This window comes from Lactuca sativa, chromosome 2, assembly GCF_002870075.4.
Source record: "Lactuca sativa cultivar Salinas chromosome 2, Lsat_Salinas_v11, whole genome shotgun sequence".
NCBI classification, from domain to species: Eukaryota; Viridiplantae; Streptophyta; class Magnoliopsida; order Asterales; family Asteraceae; genus Lactuca; species Lactuca sativa.
The window spans coordinates 47781532-47803354 of record NC_056624.2 but is presented as its reverse complement, the minus strand read 5'-3'; the positions used below and the strand labels follow the sequence as shown (position 1 = coordinate 47803354).

General features: G+C 29.6%; 1 protein-coding gene across 1 annotated transcript; it reads left to right on the top strand.

The window, feature by feature from the left end:
* Positions 1–12071: 12071 nt before the first annotated feature.
* LOC111917440 (serine carboxypeptidase-like 51) lies at positions 12072–17951 on the top strand. The gene is made up of 13 exons (XM_052768305.1): positions 12072–12344; positions 12421–12515; positions 13470–13577; positions 13672–13912; positions 14285–14328; positions 14416–14483; positions 14568–14673; positions 14744–14922; positions 15014–15083; positions 15207–15257; positions 15336–15388; positions 15464–15599; positions 17609–17951. Exons 1-13 carry the CDS (start codon positions 12203–12205, stop codon positions 17675–17677), a joined length of 1362 nt encoding a protein of 453 aa, XP_052624265.1. The 5' UTR covers positions 12072–12202; the 3' UTR covers positions 17678–17951.
* Positions 17952–21823: the final 3872 nt, after the last annotated feature.

The window sequence follows — 21823 nt, the reverse complement described above, 5'->3', positions numbered from 1 at the left end:
TAGATCTCGGCCCTGGGAAGCTTCTTGAGGAGGATTTTCGGACTTAGATGGTTCACAATGGATGAGTTCTTGATGAATTCTTGTTGAAACACCCACCAAAGTCAAGAAATTTTTGAGGATAAAATGGAAGTTCTTGAGAAGGATTATGAGAGTGTTTGAAAGGAAGAATGAAGGTGGTGGGGTGGTGGTCTTGATCGAGAGTGATAAGAAGGGAGGGGAAGGTTTGATTTTTTGTTATTGCATGATGGTCAAGAATTTCTAGCCTAGATTACCACTAAACAATAATTAGGTGGCACGCTTACAATTAACTTGATTTCTCCATTTTTTTTACCAATAGGTATATATACATGTGTGTGGGCCGAGAATGGGCTAGAAAAAAAATGAGATAAGTTTGGGCGTTAGTTCGAAATTATGAGGCCCAAGTAATATTTTCTGGCCCATTGGGCCCTTATGAGGGTTCACGACCCAATGGTGCTCAATAAAAGGGTTTACGACCCATTAGGGTAAATAAAATAAGTTATGACCCAACATGGCCCATTAGAGATTATATGAACTATTCTAGGCCCACATGGACCAAAAGGTTTTAGTTTCATGAATGTGGGTTCAATTAGAGCTCAATTAGGGCTTTTAGGCCCAAAATGGTCAAGTTGAAAGTTTATTGGTCCATTTGGCCCAATAAGAGGATCCTAGTCCATAGTAACTTGAGCTGGAATTTCTAGGGTTTTCAATCCATATGAGATGTTTTGTATTAGGTTTTGAACTTAAATCAAGATTTTGGGTTCAAATGGATGGTTTTGATTAAGCATAGAGTATGATTATCACTTAGAGTACATGCCTTGCAATAGTTGAATGTTTACAATGAGAATAGAATTTCCTAGCTAAAATGCTAGTTGTGAAAAAAGACCAAGTTATTTCTCGAAGATCGACCTAAGATCCGGATACCATGAGTTGCGAGTCCGGGAGGAAGATATTCCTAAGACTGCCTTCAGAACTCGCAACGGTCACTATGAATTCGTAGTAATGCCCTTCGGATTAACAAATGCACCCGTGGTGTTCATGGACCTGGTGAACCGTGTGTGTCGACCTTACCTAGACAAATTAGTAATAGCTTTCATCGAAGACATTCTAGTCTGCTCCCAAAGTAAGGAAGAACACAGCCAACACTTACGAAAAGTCTTAGAAACATTAAGGGCGGAGAAGTTGTATAAGAAGTTCTCGAAATGCGAATTATGGATTCGAAAGGTGGAATTCTTAGGCCACGTGGTTAGAAAGGAAGGGATTCATGTGGACCCCTCCAAAATCAAGGGAATCGATAACTGGGCGACTCCAAGAACGCCAACCGAAATTCATCAATTCTTTGGTCTCACCGACTACTAGTTCATTCAAAACTTCTCAAGAATTGCGAAGCCATTCACCACCTTAACCCAGAAGGGTGTAACCTTCAACTGGGAAGAGAAGCAAGAGACTGCTTTCCAGACACTAAAGCGAGCCCTATGCACCGCCCCGATGTTGTCCCTCCTAGAACAGACAGAAGATTTTTTAGTCTACTGCAATGCATCCAAGCAAGGGCTAGGCTGCATACTTATGCAACGAGGAAAGGTCATATCTTATGCCTCGAGACAACTCAAGAATCATGAAATGAATTATACCACGCACGACCTGGAACTGGGAGCAATAGTATTTTCTTTAAAGATCTAGAGGCACTACCTATATGGTACAAAGTGCACAATCTCCACGGATCATAAAAGCCTCCAACACATATTCGATCAAAAATAATTTAACATAAGGCAACGACGATGGGTAGAACTACTAAATGATTACCAATGTGAATTTCGCTATCATCCAGGCAAAGCCAATGTAGTAGTAGATTCCCTTATTCGAAAGGAATACTCGGGCCACCAAGTAAAATCATTAACCATGAGAATCCATTCACACCTGTCCACGTAGATCAAAAAGGCTCGGCTGGAAGCCTTTAAACCCGAGAATATGGTAGGTGAAGCCTTAAGAGTAATGGGTAAAAACCTTGAAGTCAAGGATGATGGAACACGCTATCTCATGAATCGAATTTGGATACCGAGATTTGGCGGATTCAAATACATTGTCATGAACGAAGCACACAAAGCTAGGTACTCTGTCCATCTCGGTTTGGACAAAATGTATCTAGACCTCAAGAAACTTTATTGGTGGCCAAACATGAAAGCAGAAATTGCTACTATGTAGGCAAGTGCCTGACTTGTACCAAGGTCAAGGTATAATACAGAAGCCTTCTGGTTTATTACAAAAACGAGATATACCCAAGTGAAAGTGGGAGCGGATAACTATGGATTTCATAACGAAGTTGCCCAAGACAACGGGTGGTCATGACACCATTTGGGTAATCGTTGACAGATTAACCAAATTTGCAAATTTCCTGCCAATAAAAGAAACCGAAAAGATGGAGAAGTTAACCAGGATGTACATTAAAGAGATAATACGATTGCATGGTGTCCCAATATCCATTATTTTCGATAGAGATAGTAGATTTACCTTGCGGTTTTGGCAATCACTACAAATATCCTTGGGAGCTAAACTCGACATGAGTACAACATACCATCCCCAGACTGATGGACAAAGCGAGAGAACCATTCAGATGCTGGAATACATTTTGAGGGATTGTGTGACAGATTTTGGTAAAGCTTGGAATACCCATTTACCACTTGTCGAATTCTCGTACAATAACAGCTATCACACTAGCATCAATGTTGCTCCATTTGAAGCCCTCTATGGCCGCAAGTGCAGATCCCCTCTGTGCTGGGCTAAAGTGGTTGATACGCAAATAGCAAACAAACAAGTTCCCGACAACACTCTCATCGGTCTCGAGATCATACTAGAAACTACAAAGAAGATCGTCCAAATTCAGGAACAACCAAAACCATCCAGGACCGACAAAAGAGTTATGTAGACAAACGACGAAAACTCTTGGAGTTTCAGGTTGGTGACTGCGTCCAGTTAAAGGTCTCACCTTGGAAAGGAATGATACATTTTGGGAAACGTGGAAAACTAAATCCAAGGTATATCAGGCAATTCGATATTCTTGCTAGAATCGACCCAATGGCTTACAAACTCAAACTACCGTAGGAACTTAGCAACATACATCCCACTTTTCACGTATCCAAATTAAATAAGTTTCTGTCTGATGAAACTCTTGTAATCCCACTCGACGAAATCGAGCTAAATGAGAGCCTACACTTCGTAGAGGAACCTGTGGAAATCTTGGACAGGGAAATCAAGAAAATGAAAAAAGTCGGATACCAATAGTGAATGTTTGATGGAATACCAAGCAGGGACCTGATTTCACTTGGGAACACAGGAATATCAGATGAAACAAAAGTACCCACATCTTTTCCCTAGTTCATGAGTACCACTTTAGAAATAATTCCATGACGAAATTCCCTCTAACGGAGGGATAATGTAACAACCAGTTTTTTCAGGTCAATAAAAGTCAAACAAGTCAAACCAGAGTCAAAGCATGTCAACTATGTCAAACATAAGTCAAAATATTCAAAAGTTAAGAAATTAATTCAATAAACAATGAATTTATACCCCACTATAGGAGTTTTCGGTTTATGGAATCAAAAACCACTTGGATCGAAATCCAAGTCTTGGCCGAAATCCTTCCGCACCGAATACATTCCTCGGCCGAGAACCCATGGGACCGAGAACTACTTTGACCGAAGACCTTTAGACCGAGAGCCCTTGGTTCTCGGTTGAAACTTAATACCAAAATCATGGTTCTCGGTTGAAAGGATAAGCGAAGAACCCAATTTTTAAACAGTGGCACACTAATCTAGATGATAAATTACACAATTCAAGGTATATGTCACATCCTATATTATCCCATATCTATGTATAGCAAAAAATCCTCACTAATCCCCTCATTTTTATGTTCCAAATCCACCTCAAATTCTCTCAAAGTTCTTAAAGATCTTCAAATCTTCAAGTTTCCCTCAAGAACAGTTCACTTCTTCATAATTTCCTAGAACATCATCAATAACTTCCCTGGAAGAAAAAACATCAAAATTAATTCTTAGGAATTAATTTGGTAAGCCTACTTATACCACTTAATGTTTATATAACAGTTTATTAATAGTTTATCTAATTTATACATGGTATTATGTGTTAAAACAAATTAGGATACGACTATATTCACGTGGTCTAACGCGAAGAACATCGCCACTCGCACCATTATCCAGCCAAGAACACACCCAAGGTGAGTTCATACCCCTAAGTTTTCTGGATTTTTATATGTTTTAAGGGGGGAAATACAAGTAAAACACAAGATAAATTGTGTTAATATACAAATCGTTATATTTATATTTTATATAAATTTACATACGGATATACGTTTGATTTCAATAAAAAACTTTAACCATTTTGTAAGAGGTTGAGCAAAATGGTATAATTATATAAATGAAAATATATAATTATTTCATTTCATTTTATTATCATGGAAAATTTGATAATAGTATACAAATGGTTAACTATTTCATCGAAAACATTTATATAAACTATATTAGGTATAATTTATGGAACATATACAATATTTACCCGGTTGGGGACATAGAAAATAATTATTTAAAGGAATAATTATTTTTCACACTATACAATTACTACGATGAGATAATACATACAAACATTATAAGAAAAATGGATTTCACTACACTATACGTAAACCATTAATATAGCTTTGTGAGACACTATCTTCAAGTACTTACCTAAGTACCAACAAAAGTCCTGTTTTTATAAACAGAATCACCTGGAGGGAGGGTGTGACAATTGTGTGTAGATCTATATGGGACTGACAATCCCGCACCTAAACTGTTAACTACAGTTAGACCGGTAGGTCTGGGCTGACAAAGGTCATATCATTTTGACAACTGAGGAACATCGTAACAAGCCAATATTCGTTAAGTATGGTTATAGCAATTCACAATTTGGTATTAACAATACGTTTGGTTACGTACATATCTTTAAATAGTTTTATTCATATAAATCAATGATACACTATTTTCCAGTACAATAAAGGATACCATGTATATAGCACAATACAACTTACATATTCGGACAACATATATTCTAATAGTTTTATAAGGATATAAGATTATATTAAACTATATCCCAAATACAACGGTATTCATACATTTTTGATCTTAAGATATTAAGACTACATTTTATACTAAAGAAAATATTGGATTTTATGGAAGTACATACTACCATTTTCAAGAAACAAAGACTTCAGTACATACTAAAGAAAATATTGGATTTTCTGGAACAAAACACCATAATGGACAAGGAACAAAAACATAAATTTCTCATACAAGATTTTCTGGAACAAAACACTATAATGGACAAGGAACAAAAACATAAATTTCTCATACAAAATACTTATGAACTCACCAACTTAATTGTTGACACTCTTTTCAAAATCACTTGTATTCTCAGGAAATTAGTAGACAGGTACCCACTTAGGTTTTGATGAAGACGGAGCTTAGTATTTATTACGTCTTATATTTTGTTGTATGCTTTTGGAGTCAAACGATGATTCAAATATAATGTAAATATTAAATTATCAATACAATGGTTGTGTTTGCTTTGATCTATATTATACAATTGTTGTGATACTGTACATGACATCATCCGCACTCAGACATTTCTGCCATTTCATCCGTCCGGGGGTGTGACATGTAAAGATGGATAGATGAAAGATGATATGGATGAGGAGAGATGAAAGATGATATAGATAGGTTAAATATGATGAGAATCCTTGACTTTAAATTCGATCCAATCATCTAGCAGATGTACTCTAAAAATCCTGTCAGCTGCGCCTAATGGAAAATATTGGCAGCGATGTACTATAAAAATCTTGGCAGCTGTGCCTAAAGGATAACATTAGCAGTTGTCCCTAATAGATAACAATGGAAGATGTGCCTCGTAGATAACATCGACAGCTATGGACTTAGTGCCTATTAGATAAACCTTACAGTGATGGACTTCGTGCTTATTCCATAGGACAATCCTTAGGAATAAATAAATGAAGAATAGATGATTCTTAGGGTCGAACCTTAAGGATAAAGAAGATAACGGGGATGAGAAATTGGGTTAATTGTTTGATGATTAAACATAATAATTATATTATTGTGGGTTGAAAACCCTATGTGCTCACCAGGTTTCCCAACCTGACCTACTCAGTTTGTTGTATCACAGGCAGCGATGTTAAAGATATAGTCTGCTAAGGGATTCAAGGAGTTTAAGCCACTAATTTAATTACTATAAGGCTTGTAATATTTTTTTATGCTTATGTTTTTGTATTGATGATGACATCCCAATGTTTTAATATAAATAAGATACATTTCTTTAGAAATGTTTTGACAATATCATTATCATGTTTTCTGGGAACAAATTCCGCAATGTTACCCTAAAAAAGGATACTATGATTTTTAAATAAGCATAAACAAAATCTGTCTTTTTCTGCCCGTGAAAATTAGGATGCACATCTTTTATCTTTTACCTAAAGACAAAGTTTATATTTTATAAACTTAGAGTTTATAAAATTTAAAGAACCTTTATTTCCTTTAGAGGTATGGCCGAAAATGGTGTCAGAGGTATGGAGGTTGCTTTTGAACTTCCATGCTTTGTCTCCCATGCTCCTTATACAAGCCATTACTTTAGAGTATTTTAATGGTTAAGTCTTACTTTGCATCGAGTATTTAAAGAAGTTTCTTGCATGAGTTTTGAGCTAGTTTTTTTGGTTTATTTTCTTCCTATTTTTCTTTCTAAAACCGTAAGTATGGATAAGCTTCATCTTTTTGAAGTGTGGTGCTTTACTTTGGTGTTTAGAAGCTTTCTTGATTTGCCTCCTTTAGTGCTTATTTGAGTTAACCAGTTAAAGGCTTAAGACACTCAATAATACAAGAAGGAACTAACATTCCTAGTGCCTTACTCTTGATGGAGGATACACATAGAGAAATTATATTCTTTGATACTTGTTATCTTCATCAACACCACAAAACCAAGTGGGTTCAAATGTTATCATTCTAAACACTCTTTGGTTGTGTTTTCTTATTTCATTCTAACCTCTACAAATGGATCCTTGATGGTTTGGTTTTGTTATAAACTAAAAATAAACTTGTCATTTTAACGCTTCTGTTGACAGGTTTTATGAAAAACTAACTCATATTTTGTATCAAAACCCATCATAGTGGACGAAGGTAGTCGGTTTAGTAGAAGAGCAGGAGTGGTGGTTGGCAGAGGCTATTAGATTTTGTGGTTAGGTTTTCAATGGAAAAAATTTGGGTGGGAGACCAATTTTATGTTCTCTCCGTGGTTAAGGAGGCGAGATTCCACATATCGGTGCGGAGATTGGGTAGTGGAGTTCTTAAGGAGAGTCTTATGTTTGACCAATTCAATAGGTCTTTATAATGGGGACATGTTATTAGACCGATTCGGTTGGATATGAGGAATATTTTGTGAAACTTTGACTCATTCAAAATCTTATCATCTTATTTGACTTTTTCATAAATGTTGATCATATAAGATTCAATATTTTTTAATTCATAAAATGATTGTAAATATCGCAATAAAGTTTGTATGACTTAAAATTCAGCATTTGACTAAATATCTTTTAAAAGGTATATATATATATATATATATATATATATATATATATATATATATATATATATATATATATAGAGAGAGAGAGAGAGAGAGAGAGAGAGCTAGGTTATAATGTGGATGGATAACTATTGTGCGGACGCGTGGACAATAGTATTCTATGAGAATTACTAAGAGAATAGATTGTTTAATAATGTGATTACATTCAACCTGACACAACTATCATCATATTCATACATTCTCAATAATTCTTATTCATTTTTGTTTTCACACATCGTTTTTCACTCATTTTCATTTTTATAGAATAGGACTTAATAAACATTTTGACAACGTTATGACAGAATGATAATAATAATAATAATAATAATAATAATAATAATAATAATAATAATAATAATAATAATAATAATAATAATAATAATAATAATAAGTATATAATAACCTTATAGACGATTTAATTAGTGAGAATATGTGATAATGACAATAGTTATGTAAGGTTAAACGTATTCATATTATCAAACAACATATTTTCTTTTCTCATTCTCACATAATAACATTGTCCACACGTCTGCACAATAGATATCAATCCACATTTCAAATGAGAACCTAAAAAGGTTAAAGAATCATTTTTTTAAATGTTTGTTATTAAGTCTATTTTGGACAAATCCAACATTTATGTTGTATTAAACAAAATTTTTCATTCCCAGTTTAAAACTACTTGCCGCTTGATAGTGGACCCGTCGCACTATCGTCGGACGGACCAACACCAAATTCAATGACATTTTTTGGTCGAATTCACAGCTTAATAGAACAAACGTTATAGTTCCCATTTCTTGGGAAATACTTTTAGCACATACCATTTTATTTTTCCAACCAAATATAAAAAGTTTAATAACAGAAAATAGAATTATACCTTGAAATTTTTAATTTTCTTTGTTTTAAATTATAGATTTCTTTAAAAAATGTATTGTTTGTAAAACGTATTCATAGTTTATAATACCATATGTACAGTTTAATAGACATGTTAAACCAATAATATGCAGTTTAATATTTTTATGCATATATTCATTCATAGTTTAAAACAAAATTTATATAATTTATATAACTTAATATAGTCAATTTTTAGTTTAATATATAAAATTTGCAATATAATACAATCAATTATATAGTAAGTCACACATTCAAATAAGTCAAATCCAAACTCTACCACCATCACTAACTACCACACACTCCACCACCAACTATATGTGCCACTTTCGCAACCATCATTCTTTCTAAATTGGATATGTATACAAAATCATAGATTTATAGCTTAAATATTTTATTCTCGGTTTACTAAGCCAAGTAGTCTACTAATTAAGAGTTTAATTCAAAATAATTATAAAAACTAATATATTCTTATATATTTATACAACACAAAAAATAAATATATTCACAAAAAATTAATACAAACATTCATAGATAAATTAGTCATATTTTAACACAAAATTCATGAAAAAATCACAATTTAATACATTTAATTCAAAACATAATACATTCAATTCACGGTTTACTTTTAAAACAAAAAATTGATAGGTTAATATAATAAATTCATAGTTTAATGCACAATATTTATATGTTGACAACCATATTCTTAAATTGAATCTTACATTTATACATTCATATCTATATGATAGTGCTTCTTTTGAAATTTATTTACAAAATATTCATAATTTAAATTTTACATACTTTATTCAAAATAATATAAAAACGTAATAAATATGCATTTACAGCTTAAAGCTTATGTTTTTCAATCAAGTAATCAGATATATTTAAAAAAATGCATTAACAATTAAAAACTTATAAAAACTCATGCATTCACAATTTAAAGTTTATGTATTTTATTAAAACAATGAAATATGTATAAAAACCATGTATTCACAACTTAAACTTATAATAACACATGTATTCAGAGCTTTAAACTTAAAAAAATAATAATATGTTCACAATTAAACATATATTTTCTTACTAATAACCATTAAAACTAACATTAACATAACTAAACAATAAATGAGACATTAAAATATTAGAACTCATAATTTTAAAACCCTAAATTAATATTATTAAGAATATACTAGCAAAATAAAAATAGTACATCCATCCCAAATTAGTTGTCCACATTTGACTTTTCAAGTCTTTGTTTTTCAAATTTGTCCTTAAATATATATATATATATATATATATATATATATATATATATATATATATATATATATATATATATATATATATATATATATATATATATATATTCTTTTTTATACATAATACTTGATGCAAAATATATGAATGTATTGTATTTTAAATGTCTTTCATTGTTATAAGTTTTATCAAATAATATATAACACAAATAAAAATATTTAATGTGAAAGTTGAAGAAAAAAGACTTCAAAAATGAAAAGTGAGTAATTAATTTGGGACTCAGAGAGTACAAAAATGAAAAAAAAAATCATGTATTCATAATATTCACAGTTTAAAATTTATGTTTTTCATTAAAATGGTTAGATACGTATAAAAAAATCACGCATTCACAAATTAAAACTTATAAAAAAACCATGCATTTAAAGCTTAAAACTTATGTCCTTCATTGAAAGAATCATATTTGTAAAAAAAATCATGCATTCATATCTTAAAACTTATAAAACATCATGTATTTATAGTTTAATACTTATAAAAATCATGCATTCACATCAGTTAACAAATAAAAACTTATGTATTCACAGCTTAAAACTTATATTTTTTTATTAATAAAAGTTAAAATTAACATTAACATAACTGAACAATAACTAAAATATTAAAACATAAAATCACAACTTAAAAGACCTAAATTATTATTATTATTATTATTATTATTATTATTATTATTATTATTATTATTATTATTATTATTTTAAGAATACACTAACGTAATAGCACACATTCTAAATTAAATTCATAATATAAAAAGTATAAAGCATAAGATATGAATACGAATTTTAGGTAAATATTAAAACAATTAAAAAATAAACTTCGATTCACAACTTAGTAACAACGGGTTTAGAACTTAATATTTTTGCAAATATTATAACAAATAAAAAAAGCTTGGATTCGTAACTTAATAGCAGTGAATTCACAAATAAACAATGATGAATTCACAACTTAATATCAGTTAAACAAATAATAACAATAGTAAACAACAAAAGAGAAATTAAAACAGTAAATTCACAGTTTAACATAAGAAAAAATAATAAAATAAAAATCATCTTACCTGATGTAGATATGGTGGTGTTTTAGTGAAAATCATAAAGAAAGACATGGATGTGAGTTGATGGTGCGTTACCGGAGCGACAAGACAACAGTGGTGGTGGTGGTTGACGACGATCTCAGATCTGATCTGTCAATTTCGTCGGAGCTTATAAATCTGTAGGCATAAATCATATATCTAGAGGTGAAAATCACAGATATGTCGTCGAAGATCATAGATCTATCGCCGGAAAACTTAGATTTGAACGGAACGACTTCAGATCTTATGAAAACGAAGGATTTTGGAGGTTAACGACATGCAACACTGGCTGGTAGAGGAGGTAATGAACCATATTTCACCATATCTGAAGATCTGGTGGTGTTTCATGGAGATCAAGAAAAAAATCTGGACCAAACCACTGTAGATCTAATAAAAACAAAAGTTTTTGGAGGTCGAAGACAAGCTTTGACGGTTAGTGGAGAAGGACCTGGACAAAATCTGTTTAGATCCGATGGTGTTTCCTGGAGATTCATATAAAAAAGATTAAGACGAGACGAAGATGTATAACCGAAGCAAGGTCGTAAGAGTGGTAGTGTTGCGGTGGTAGAGGTTGTTTCCGCCGGAGGTAGGTGGCGGCACCGGTGGTCGGTGTTTGGTGGCGACAGAAAGCCGCCAGAGATATGAGGGAGAATGAAGAGATGTTTGGCGAGAGAGTGGGAGAATGAAGTTTTGTAATCCTAATTTTTTAATTTGATGTTTTTATGATTCAAGTGTAAGAATTTGTTTGTAAAAATGAGATTAAAGTTCTTTTTATTTACAACAATGTCATTATCATTTAATAATAGATGGACAAAATGTCTTTTACAAGATTTATACATATCTAATTGAGAAATAATAAATATAATCTTAATTATAAACTAAAATTAAAGGTTCTTAAGGTTTTTAATATTTTTTTTGTTCTTATTTGATATATATATATATATATATATATATATATATATATATATATATATATATATATATATATATAATTAGAGACATTTATTATGTTCATGTTGGAATATTCAAATCAAATACTTTCTAACAAGGAAGATGACAAAAAGTTTTAAACCTTAATGGTTTATGTGGATTGAAACAACTCATTTCTTGTACTCATCAATCATCATCCAACTTTGTTCTATATCTTTTGTTTTTTCACCATAAATTAAACAAAGAGGAGAAGGTTCTTATGTTATATTTTCATGTTATTTACATCAAAATTCTCTTCAATTACATTTCATTTTGAACATGAAGATGGTCTCCATGAAATATCTTTGTGTTCTTGTTCTATGTATTTTTGGTTTCCTATCTTTGGTTACTTCCATTGGGAATAGTTCCGGAGGGACCGCCGATGGTTCGGAAACATGGGGATATGTTGATGTCCGACCTGGTACGTATTTAGATTTACATGGATTCATTACTAGCAAAAGTTCATGTTTTAATTTGATATGTTGCTTTTGTTATAGGTGCACATATGTTTTGGTGGTTGTATAAGAGTCCTAATAAACCCAAACATTCAACCAAACCATGGCCTACAATTCTGTGGCTCCAAGGAGGCCCTGTAAGTACTATTCATACATTACCTTGATAAACATGACCCACATTCACACAAACTAGTTCAAATGACTTGCAACAATGCCGCATATGCTCTTTCAAATTATGAACGACCACTTGCAATAGCAAGTGTATTCTTGGGTCCAGATTTAAATAAAAGAAGGCGTTAACATTTATTCTTTACTTATTTTATATATTTAGTAGTTAATTTATTATATTAATCTAATACTATATTAATCTCTAAATTAGATCTTATGAACATTTGTTTAACTAACTTCTACATTACAAATAAATCAAAAGGATTTGGAATAGTAATTATGATCACATGTCTTTGCGAATTTCTTTTTGTGACATCCCTAGCTGTTATTTTTCTGTATCGTGGTTTTGCTATAGCTAGCATTTAATTAAAAAATAAAAAATAGTTGATATTTCCGGAAAAAAACATTTAATAAAAAATGTCAGTATTACGCTAATATAAGAGTGATGACAGAGTATTGATGCCACGTGATTTTAGATTAACTGTAGAAGCTGATATGTCATAACTAATATCTCCACAGCAAAACACTGTTTAAATGGATAATATCGCCAAAAAAATCTAGTAGTTGGTTTCACTATGGTCAACTAATTTAACTTCCACCACACTTTTTCTAAATTTAATGGATAGATGACTTAATCTCTAAGATATATGTAGCTCTTTTACTCGATGAAAAAACGACTTAATAAGTAAGGTAACGATGTTTTCACTGAATAACTATTAGTTTTTACTTTTTACAAATTACTTCTTTTCATTTTTTCACTTTCATTTCCCATGTGTGTTGTCAATCCTTTTTCCAAATATTTTTTAAACATCTATTCAGACGAAATTTAATGGAAAAAAAAAGGAAACACTGCCTTGTCATGCGCTATTAAGGACCAAATTAATACTTTGATAGCAACAAGTTCTAGTTGTTAATGGTACCAGGGTGGTTCGGGTGTTGGTTTTGGAAATTTTGGAGAACTCGGACCCTTAGATGTTGATTTGAAGCCAAGAAAATCAACATGGCTTCAGAAAGCAGATCTCTTGTTTGTGGTATGTTTCAAGTATCCTATTTAACACCATGATCACGTTGTGCCTAAAAACCGAAAAGCTTATAAGATTAAGTCATGTCCTTTCTGATTCTCAGGATAGCCCAGTTGGGACTGGGTATAGTTATGTGGATAACGATAACTTGTTTGTCACAACTGATGTTGAAGCAGCAATAGATGTAACAACATTGTTGAAAGCGATCTACAATGGAAACCAGACCACTATAATGTCTCCACTTTATATTTTCGCAGAATCTTATGGAGGTAAATTCGCAGTGACCCTTGCACTTGCTGCTCTACAAGCTATAGAAACGGGGGAACTTAAGCTTCAACTTGGAGGTACTTCATTTTTGCAAAATATATGATTCGGGAGGTTTTCCTTTTGAACTATATATATCGTATTTGCTCACTACAAGAAAATTCTTATATATTCCATAACTAGATAGCAGAATATATAGTTATCTATATCCTTCGAGTTTTTTGCTATAAACTATTCATATTCTTTGTAAAAGTAACATGTGGGGAATTATAAATGCTTAAAACATCATATGGAGAAATGTTTTTGGTCAAAAAATCGTTTGTTATAGCATTTCAGTCTTTCATTTTTTGTTTTTATTTTATGAAACAGTGATTTGGTTGAAACAAAAAATCGTGTATAATGACTTGAAATGTTAACTGAAAGAAACTTGTGGTTGTTGTTTGATGATATAGGTGTTGCGTTGGGCGATAGTTGGATTTCTCCCGAAGATTTCGTGGTAAGTGCCCTCATTTGGTTACAAATATAATGTGTGTTTTTTTTTTTAACTATCTGCAATAACAATTTAACAAACCATTTTTTGTAGTTTTCATGGGGTCCGTTACTTAAAGACGTGTCAAGGATTGATGATGTTGGTTTGAATAAATCGAATAGGTTCGACCAAAACTTACTTATGTTGGAAACAAGAACCTTTAAAAGTGTCGCGAAAAGTATCTGATATATAAGTTGTTCGTGCAGCTTAGCTCTAAAGATTCAGCAGCAGATAGCAGACGATCAGTTTGCAAAGGCAACAGACACATGGGGGGATCTCGAGGATGTTATCCTTGATAGCAGCAATGGTGTGGTACGACAGATATTGTTTAATTATTTTTCTCGACACGTGAAATTTAGCGACAAAAATGTTGGTATTTTAGGACTTCTACAACTTCATGTTGGATGGGGAAAATGATCCAACTTCGCTGACAACAAAATCATCAAGACGATTTGGAAAGAAGCCTTATGCCATGGTCTCCGAAGCCAATGGAAATGATCTGGATTCCGTCATGAATGGTCCAATTAGACAGAAGCTCAAAATCATTCCCACTAACGTGAAGTAAAACTTAAAAATTAAAACTACTATAAATAGTTTTTGTATGATTTGATTATTTATATTTATCATTGTAATGATAATCTATGGCTTGTAGATGGGGAGGACAAAGTGATGGTGTGTTTCTAGCCATGGAAGGAGACTTCATGAGACCAAGAATCGCGGAGGTAAAGTTTCGAACTATTCGACTAATTTTATGACACACTTTGTGTCGCATATATGGTGTTGAAATATTTAATTACCACATCAGAAAATACCAAAAGATTCAGCCTCGGTTTCACTTTTAACAGGTTGATGAGCTTTTGTCAAAGGGTGTAAATGTTACTGTATACAACGGACAGGTGAGAAAATACTGCCAAGTTATTGGAATTATAGTGTTGAGATGCAAAAACTCATATTTTTAGTAACATATGTGACAGATTGATCTAATATGTGCAACTAAGGGGACAGAAGCATGGATCAATAAACTCAAGTAATTAATTATACACCACTTTTCGTAACTACTCGACTAATGGTTGCTAAAATGCTGGTTTGTGTTATGGGTCAGGTGGGATGGTTTATCGACATACTTGAATCTTGCTCGGACTCCATTATACTGTGGTGAAGATAAGAGCACCACAAAAGGATTCTTTAAGTCATATGAGAACTTTGCCTTCTACTGGATTCTTGGAGCTGGCCATTTTGTAAGTCTTTTTCTTCGGCTTTTCTTAACTTTTAATGTTTAATCGTCTAGACCAATGAATGACCGATGGTTTGATCATCTACACCACTAGTAGTCTGGATTCTAATCCGATTTGTTTCCAAAAGTAAGCATTATTGTAAAACATTATTAATATACAAACATTGTAATTCGTAAATTGTGATTAGTAAAGTCTAAACAAAAAATTGCAAGAATAAAAATAATACCGAAAATCGAATATTACATTATTTACATGTAAACGTTATACCTGACAAAAGGTGCATCATTTAAATTTATTATTATAACTTTACAAACAGATCGAATACATACATAACTAGAAAAAACAAACAAAATGTATATAATAAATAAATATACAAAAAAACACATCATGCATATCTTTTATAGATGAAAAAAATAACAGAAATGGATAAAACCTTACCATTGGAGAAAAAATCATACTATATTATATACGAAAACATTTTTTCTTTCACCATATTCATTTGAAACTCATATGTTTATTTCATTTTATCACATTCATTTGAAACTCCCATGACTTTTCAATTTTTTTTTCTAATAATAATTATCAATTGGTTAATAAGGTTAAATAAATCTTAAACCTAAAGTGTAATTACATATAAACTAAATTTCAATATTAAAATAATATATTTACTTCTACTTATTAAGTGATTTTTTTAACTTTAACATATTATACTTAATTTATTAGTTTTAATATATTATTGGGTGTAAACCATTATCATTTTAAATATACAATTTTGGAACAATTTGTATAAAATACTTTAATTATTAATTTATATATAACATTACAGGGTCAACTTAAATATAAATTTTAGTTTAACTTAATCAACTCAAAGAATATTTTGTAAATAGTTAAAAGTGATTAATTGTTGTCTTTTTTTAATAATGATTATAAGTTGATTAATAAAGTTAAATAAATATCAAACCTAAAGTGTAAATATAAATATACTAAATTTCAATTTTAAAATAATATCTTTACTTATATTTATAAAGTTATTTCTTTAACTTTTAACATATTATACATAGTTTATTAGATTTAATATATTGTTATATGTAACCATTATCAGTTTAAAGCTACAACTTTTGAACAGTTTGGACAAAATACTTAAATTGTTATTTTAAATATAACATTACAATGTCAACTTAAATATAAATTTCAGTTCTACTTAAAAAACCAAAAACTATTTTGTAAATAGTTAAAAATGATAAATTTTGGTGATAAATGCAAAAACTAAATTACAATCTCAAATCGAATAAAATATTATTTCCTAAAGATATTTTTATAATTGTTAAAAGTTTTCAAATAAGTAGCTTAAAATAACTAACAATAACAATTGTTAAAAATAACTCTATATAAATGATTATATTGTTACCTTTAAAATTAAAAAACAATGTTTGATGTTTTAAATAATAATAATAATAATAATAATAATAATAATAATAATTAAAACATTAAGCAAAATAAATTTTAAAAAATTAATTAAGAATAACAACAACTATAAATAACATTAAACAATATATTATATTTAAATTTATTAATGTATAAGTCGCGGGTAGAAGTATTCAAACGATTGAGATTATGCAGTTATAATAAATGTATATATTATTATATAATTCCAAACAATCAATACAATATATCAATTTAGTATACGAATTATTATATAAAATTTAACAACAACATTATTGCTATATTAAAAAAACAAATATTTATAAAGACTTAAACTATATAATTATTTCTGTACAACTTGCGGACATTCGACTAGTTTATGTTATATAAACGCTTGAGTAAAACCTTACTGTTCCTACCCTTCAAAAGAAGTCCTTTAATTTCACGTGAGACTAGAAACTTGTCACAAGTTGTATTATTTTCGACAATATTATGTGACTAATATATATATATATATATATATATATATATATATATATATATATATATATATATATATATATATATATATATATATATATGGAATCCAGGTTCCGGTTGATCAGCCATGTGTGTCTCTAGAGATGGTGGGTAGTGTCGTGAATACGCCTAGCGTCTAACCATCAGTCATCTATGTACTGTGGGCAGATTACAGTTTTGGATTCAGGAAGTAATTTAAAGTGCGTCGTATTTGTTTCTATTGTTACAAAAGAAAAAAAAAACGAATAAGGTTGTTCGTGAATGTGTAGTAACAGTAGTGTCTCAACTGATTTACTTTAGTACTTGTATTGCTCATCTAATCTTTTTGGACACAAACATAGACCGTTGATTGTAATAAAAGAGCTTGGAAACCATAAAATGCTTTAGCCGTTTGAGATATTAATAGTTAAATAATCAGTTTGTTAAATACTGAAATAAGATGATCAAAACGAACATCTTGTAATAAAAAAGAAAGGTCTTTGTGAAATGAAAATAAAAATCCAAAGCTGGTTAAAAGAAGTATTATATATATATATATATATATATATATATATATATATATATATATATATATATATATATATATATATATATATATATATATATATATATATATATATATATATATATATATATAGGGAATGGTTATATGGAAAATAAACAATTAGGCAACACATGTTGGAACCAATGAAAGTGTGACAACACATCACTTTGGAATAACTACATAAATAACTTTTATAGTACATTGCTTATGAAAAAAGAAATGAACACGTGTCATTTGATCATTGGTTCCAGCATATGTTTCCCTAATTGTTCATTTTCCATTAAACCTCCTTCTATATATATATATATATATATATATATATATATATATATATATATATATATATATATATATATATATATATATATATATATATATATATATATATATATATATATATATATATATATATATATATATAGGAAGAGCTCTGGACCAATCATTATGTAAGGATATATTAGTAATTTTATATTTACATTAAATTGTAACATATAAATATTAATTAATGATTTCTTAAAATCTAGGGATAATGATTTAATTACCTAAAATAATTAATGGTTCCTATGGGGATATATATATATATATATATATATATATATATATATATATATATATATATATATATATATATATATATATATATAAATTTTTTTTATTATTTTTTCCAAAAATAGTTTATGATCGTTTATTTTTCTTTAAAAAACTAATACAACTTCATCCAATTTTAATACTTATGTTCACAATAAAAAATGAATATACACTTTTATTCACAAATAAACGCAAACAGCATGAATCAAATCATTTTATTCATCAATTGAAATTAATACACTTTTGATCGCAATAAAAAATGAATATACACTTTTATTCACAAATGAAATGCAAACAACATGAATCAAATCCTTTTTATTCATCAATTGAAATTAAAAAATAAAAATTATGTTAAAATTTATCGTTTCTTCACAAATGAATTAATGTAGTCACAAATAAATATACTCTTATTCACAAATGAATATAGCTAAACAGAACATAATTTACATCTAAAAACTCATATAACATAATATATGTTTCATTATAAATTAATTTCTTCACAAATAAATACATGTAATCAGAAATGAATCTACTCTTATTCACAAATAAATATAGCTAAATAGAATATACATCAAAAAAATGCTACAACATGATATATATTTTCTTTCTCATGTAGCTCAAATCCTTCAATTTCCATTTTCTCAAACAATTCTGAAGGAACCCATAAAACACATGTTAAAATACTCATATATCATTAAGTTCCAGACACCATATATGTCTCGTGCATTTCATCAAACAGCTTACGTGCATTATATTTTCCTTTGAATCGGATTATAGCTTTGTGTAGTTATCTTTTCCATTGATTATAATAGCCAGTAGGAGATGAATTAGAACCAAGAAATAAAGAGTTGGTGTGTAAATGAAGAACATGGGTCTGCCTCTTCACCTAAATAAACGATTGGTGTGTAAAGACTTTGTTTTAATTAAATCTAAAGATATTTACAAATGACAAAAGAAGACTTTGAAGAACAAACCCATACATCAATGACACAGTGTGCCTTGTACGATTCATCTTGTTTCGCATATAAATTCAATTGGTTTCCCAACATCTTTGAGATGTCTCCGTACCTAAGTGATGGGTGAAGAATTTGATGAATCGGAGGTAATTTTTTTGGAAGTTGCTATACAAAGCAAACAAGATAATCACTACAATGTTGACATACGTCAAGGTAGTGTCTTAAAGAGAAAACGAAAGAAAAAGAGGAAATCTTCAATTCCAATTAACATTCCAGAAAATAAATTAAACTTACATGAATATTAAGAATCGAATAGATCTCTATCTTTTTTTGAATCCTCTTGCAAGCGATGGCTTTTAGACTTAGGGGAGGCTCGATTATTGCTGCAACACTAGATGATGATGGTGAGCAATGGTGCGACACAACAGCGGTGAGGATGAATGCGTACCCTAGGTATACAAAGAGAAAGATGAAGAAAGTATGGTAAAATAAAAAGGAAAAAGGTGAGAAAGAGTGAAAAATATAGGAATTAAATAAAGTTTCAATTCCTGTTCTACCCTTTCCACCATTTAAAAGTTACACTTTAATCCCTTCAGTTTTAGAATTTATATATATAACTTGCTTGATAAAAGCCTTAGATCTATGTATTTAGATGGTCTAGATCGCGTTCTCAACCTTTTAGGTGTTCTCATTTGATCATACTCCTATATATATATATATATATATATATATATATATATATATATATATATATATATATATATATATATATATGGGTGAGATCAGTTGACAACTCATAGTTTCATGAAAACCCGAGCACTAAAAGTGGAGCGTTAGATCAAAACTAATTCATTAAATGCATGATCGTAATCTTACTAATCTTATTTAATGTTTAATTTTTTATGTTACTGAAAATACTAATAGAAACGTCTTAAAAGTTACATAATAAATCAAATTTTGCGATTTTTAAAAAAATTGTATTTTTCAAAAAAAAAAATTTTAAAATTGCCGATTTTTAAGTTTTTTTTATAGAAAACATGAATTTTTGAAGAAAAACAAACTTAAAAAATTATATTTTTTTAAAAACTGCAATTTTTTGAAAACTATTTAAAAATCAATAAAAAATTTTAAAAAAACTGGAATATTTAAAAAATACTACAATTTTTTAACAAAAAGAATCAACATTTATATATATATATATATATATATATATATATATATATATATACACTATAATATTTGTAAGGAAATCATAAGGAAACTTATTTTATTTACTAATCTTTAAACACAATAGAATAAGTATTTTATTCAATACAAAATTAAATATAAAAAATAAAAAATGCAACAAAATTTCAAAGCTTTTCATGTCTTCGTGTTAATATTTTCATATTTTCTTCATTTTATTGTTTTTTACCACTTCAATATTCACTACAATTTCTTCCAAATCTACAAGAAAATTAAAAAAAAAAAAAAAGATTGATGCAAAAATACTCACAAAAATACATATGTGATTAAATGTGAATCATGTGTAATTCATATGTGAATTATATGTGAATCACATGTAATTCATGTAATTCATATGTGAATTACATGTGAATCATATATAATTTACATGTGAATCACATGTAATTCATATGTAATTCATATGTGAATTACATGTGATTCCTATGTGAATTAAATGTGATTTACATGTAATTCATATGTGAATTACATGTGATTCCTATGTGAATTAAATGTGATTTACATGTGAATCACATGTAATTCATATGTGATTCATTTGTGATCGTTCAATAAAATTAATGTCACACCCCAAAACCACGAACGGCAGAAACGTTCAGGGGTGGAGGACGTCATGTACAGTATCACAACAATGTAATATAATAAACAAGCAACAACATCATCCATTGCATTATAAGTAGAGTTTTAATACATGTGTGTTCTTTCATTGTAGTAAGACACCAAAAATATACAATCAAAATAAAAGACGAGACTTGTCTGCTCCGTCTTCTCAAAACCTGGCCATCGTACCTGTCTACTGTTGACCTGAGAATACAAGTTATTTTGAAAGAGAGTATCAACTTTAAAGCTGGTGAATTCATAAGTAATTAAGTGTCATTGTCATGCTTATGAAAATCTATTATGAAGGCCATGTAAACCTTTAAATGAAAATGTTGATGTAAGTATGAAAAACCCTAGAA

What these genes read in the sequence shown, in the direction of transcription:
- LOC111917440 (XM_052768305.1), top strand. Translation starts at nt 12,203, where the DNA reads ATGAAGATGGTCTCCATGAAATATCTTTGTGTTCTTGTTCTATGTATT. An exon ending in TGTGGCTCCAAGGAGGCCCT is followed by an intron (nt 12,516 to 13,469) that starts GTAAGTACTATT and finishes TAATGGTACCAG; the next exon opens with GGTGGTTCGGGTGTTGGTTT. An exon ending in GCATGGATCAATAAACTCAA is followed by an intron (nt 15,389 to 15,463) that starts GTAATTAATTAT and finishes GTTATGGGTCAG; the next exon opens with GTGGGATGGTTTATCGACAT.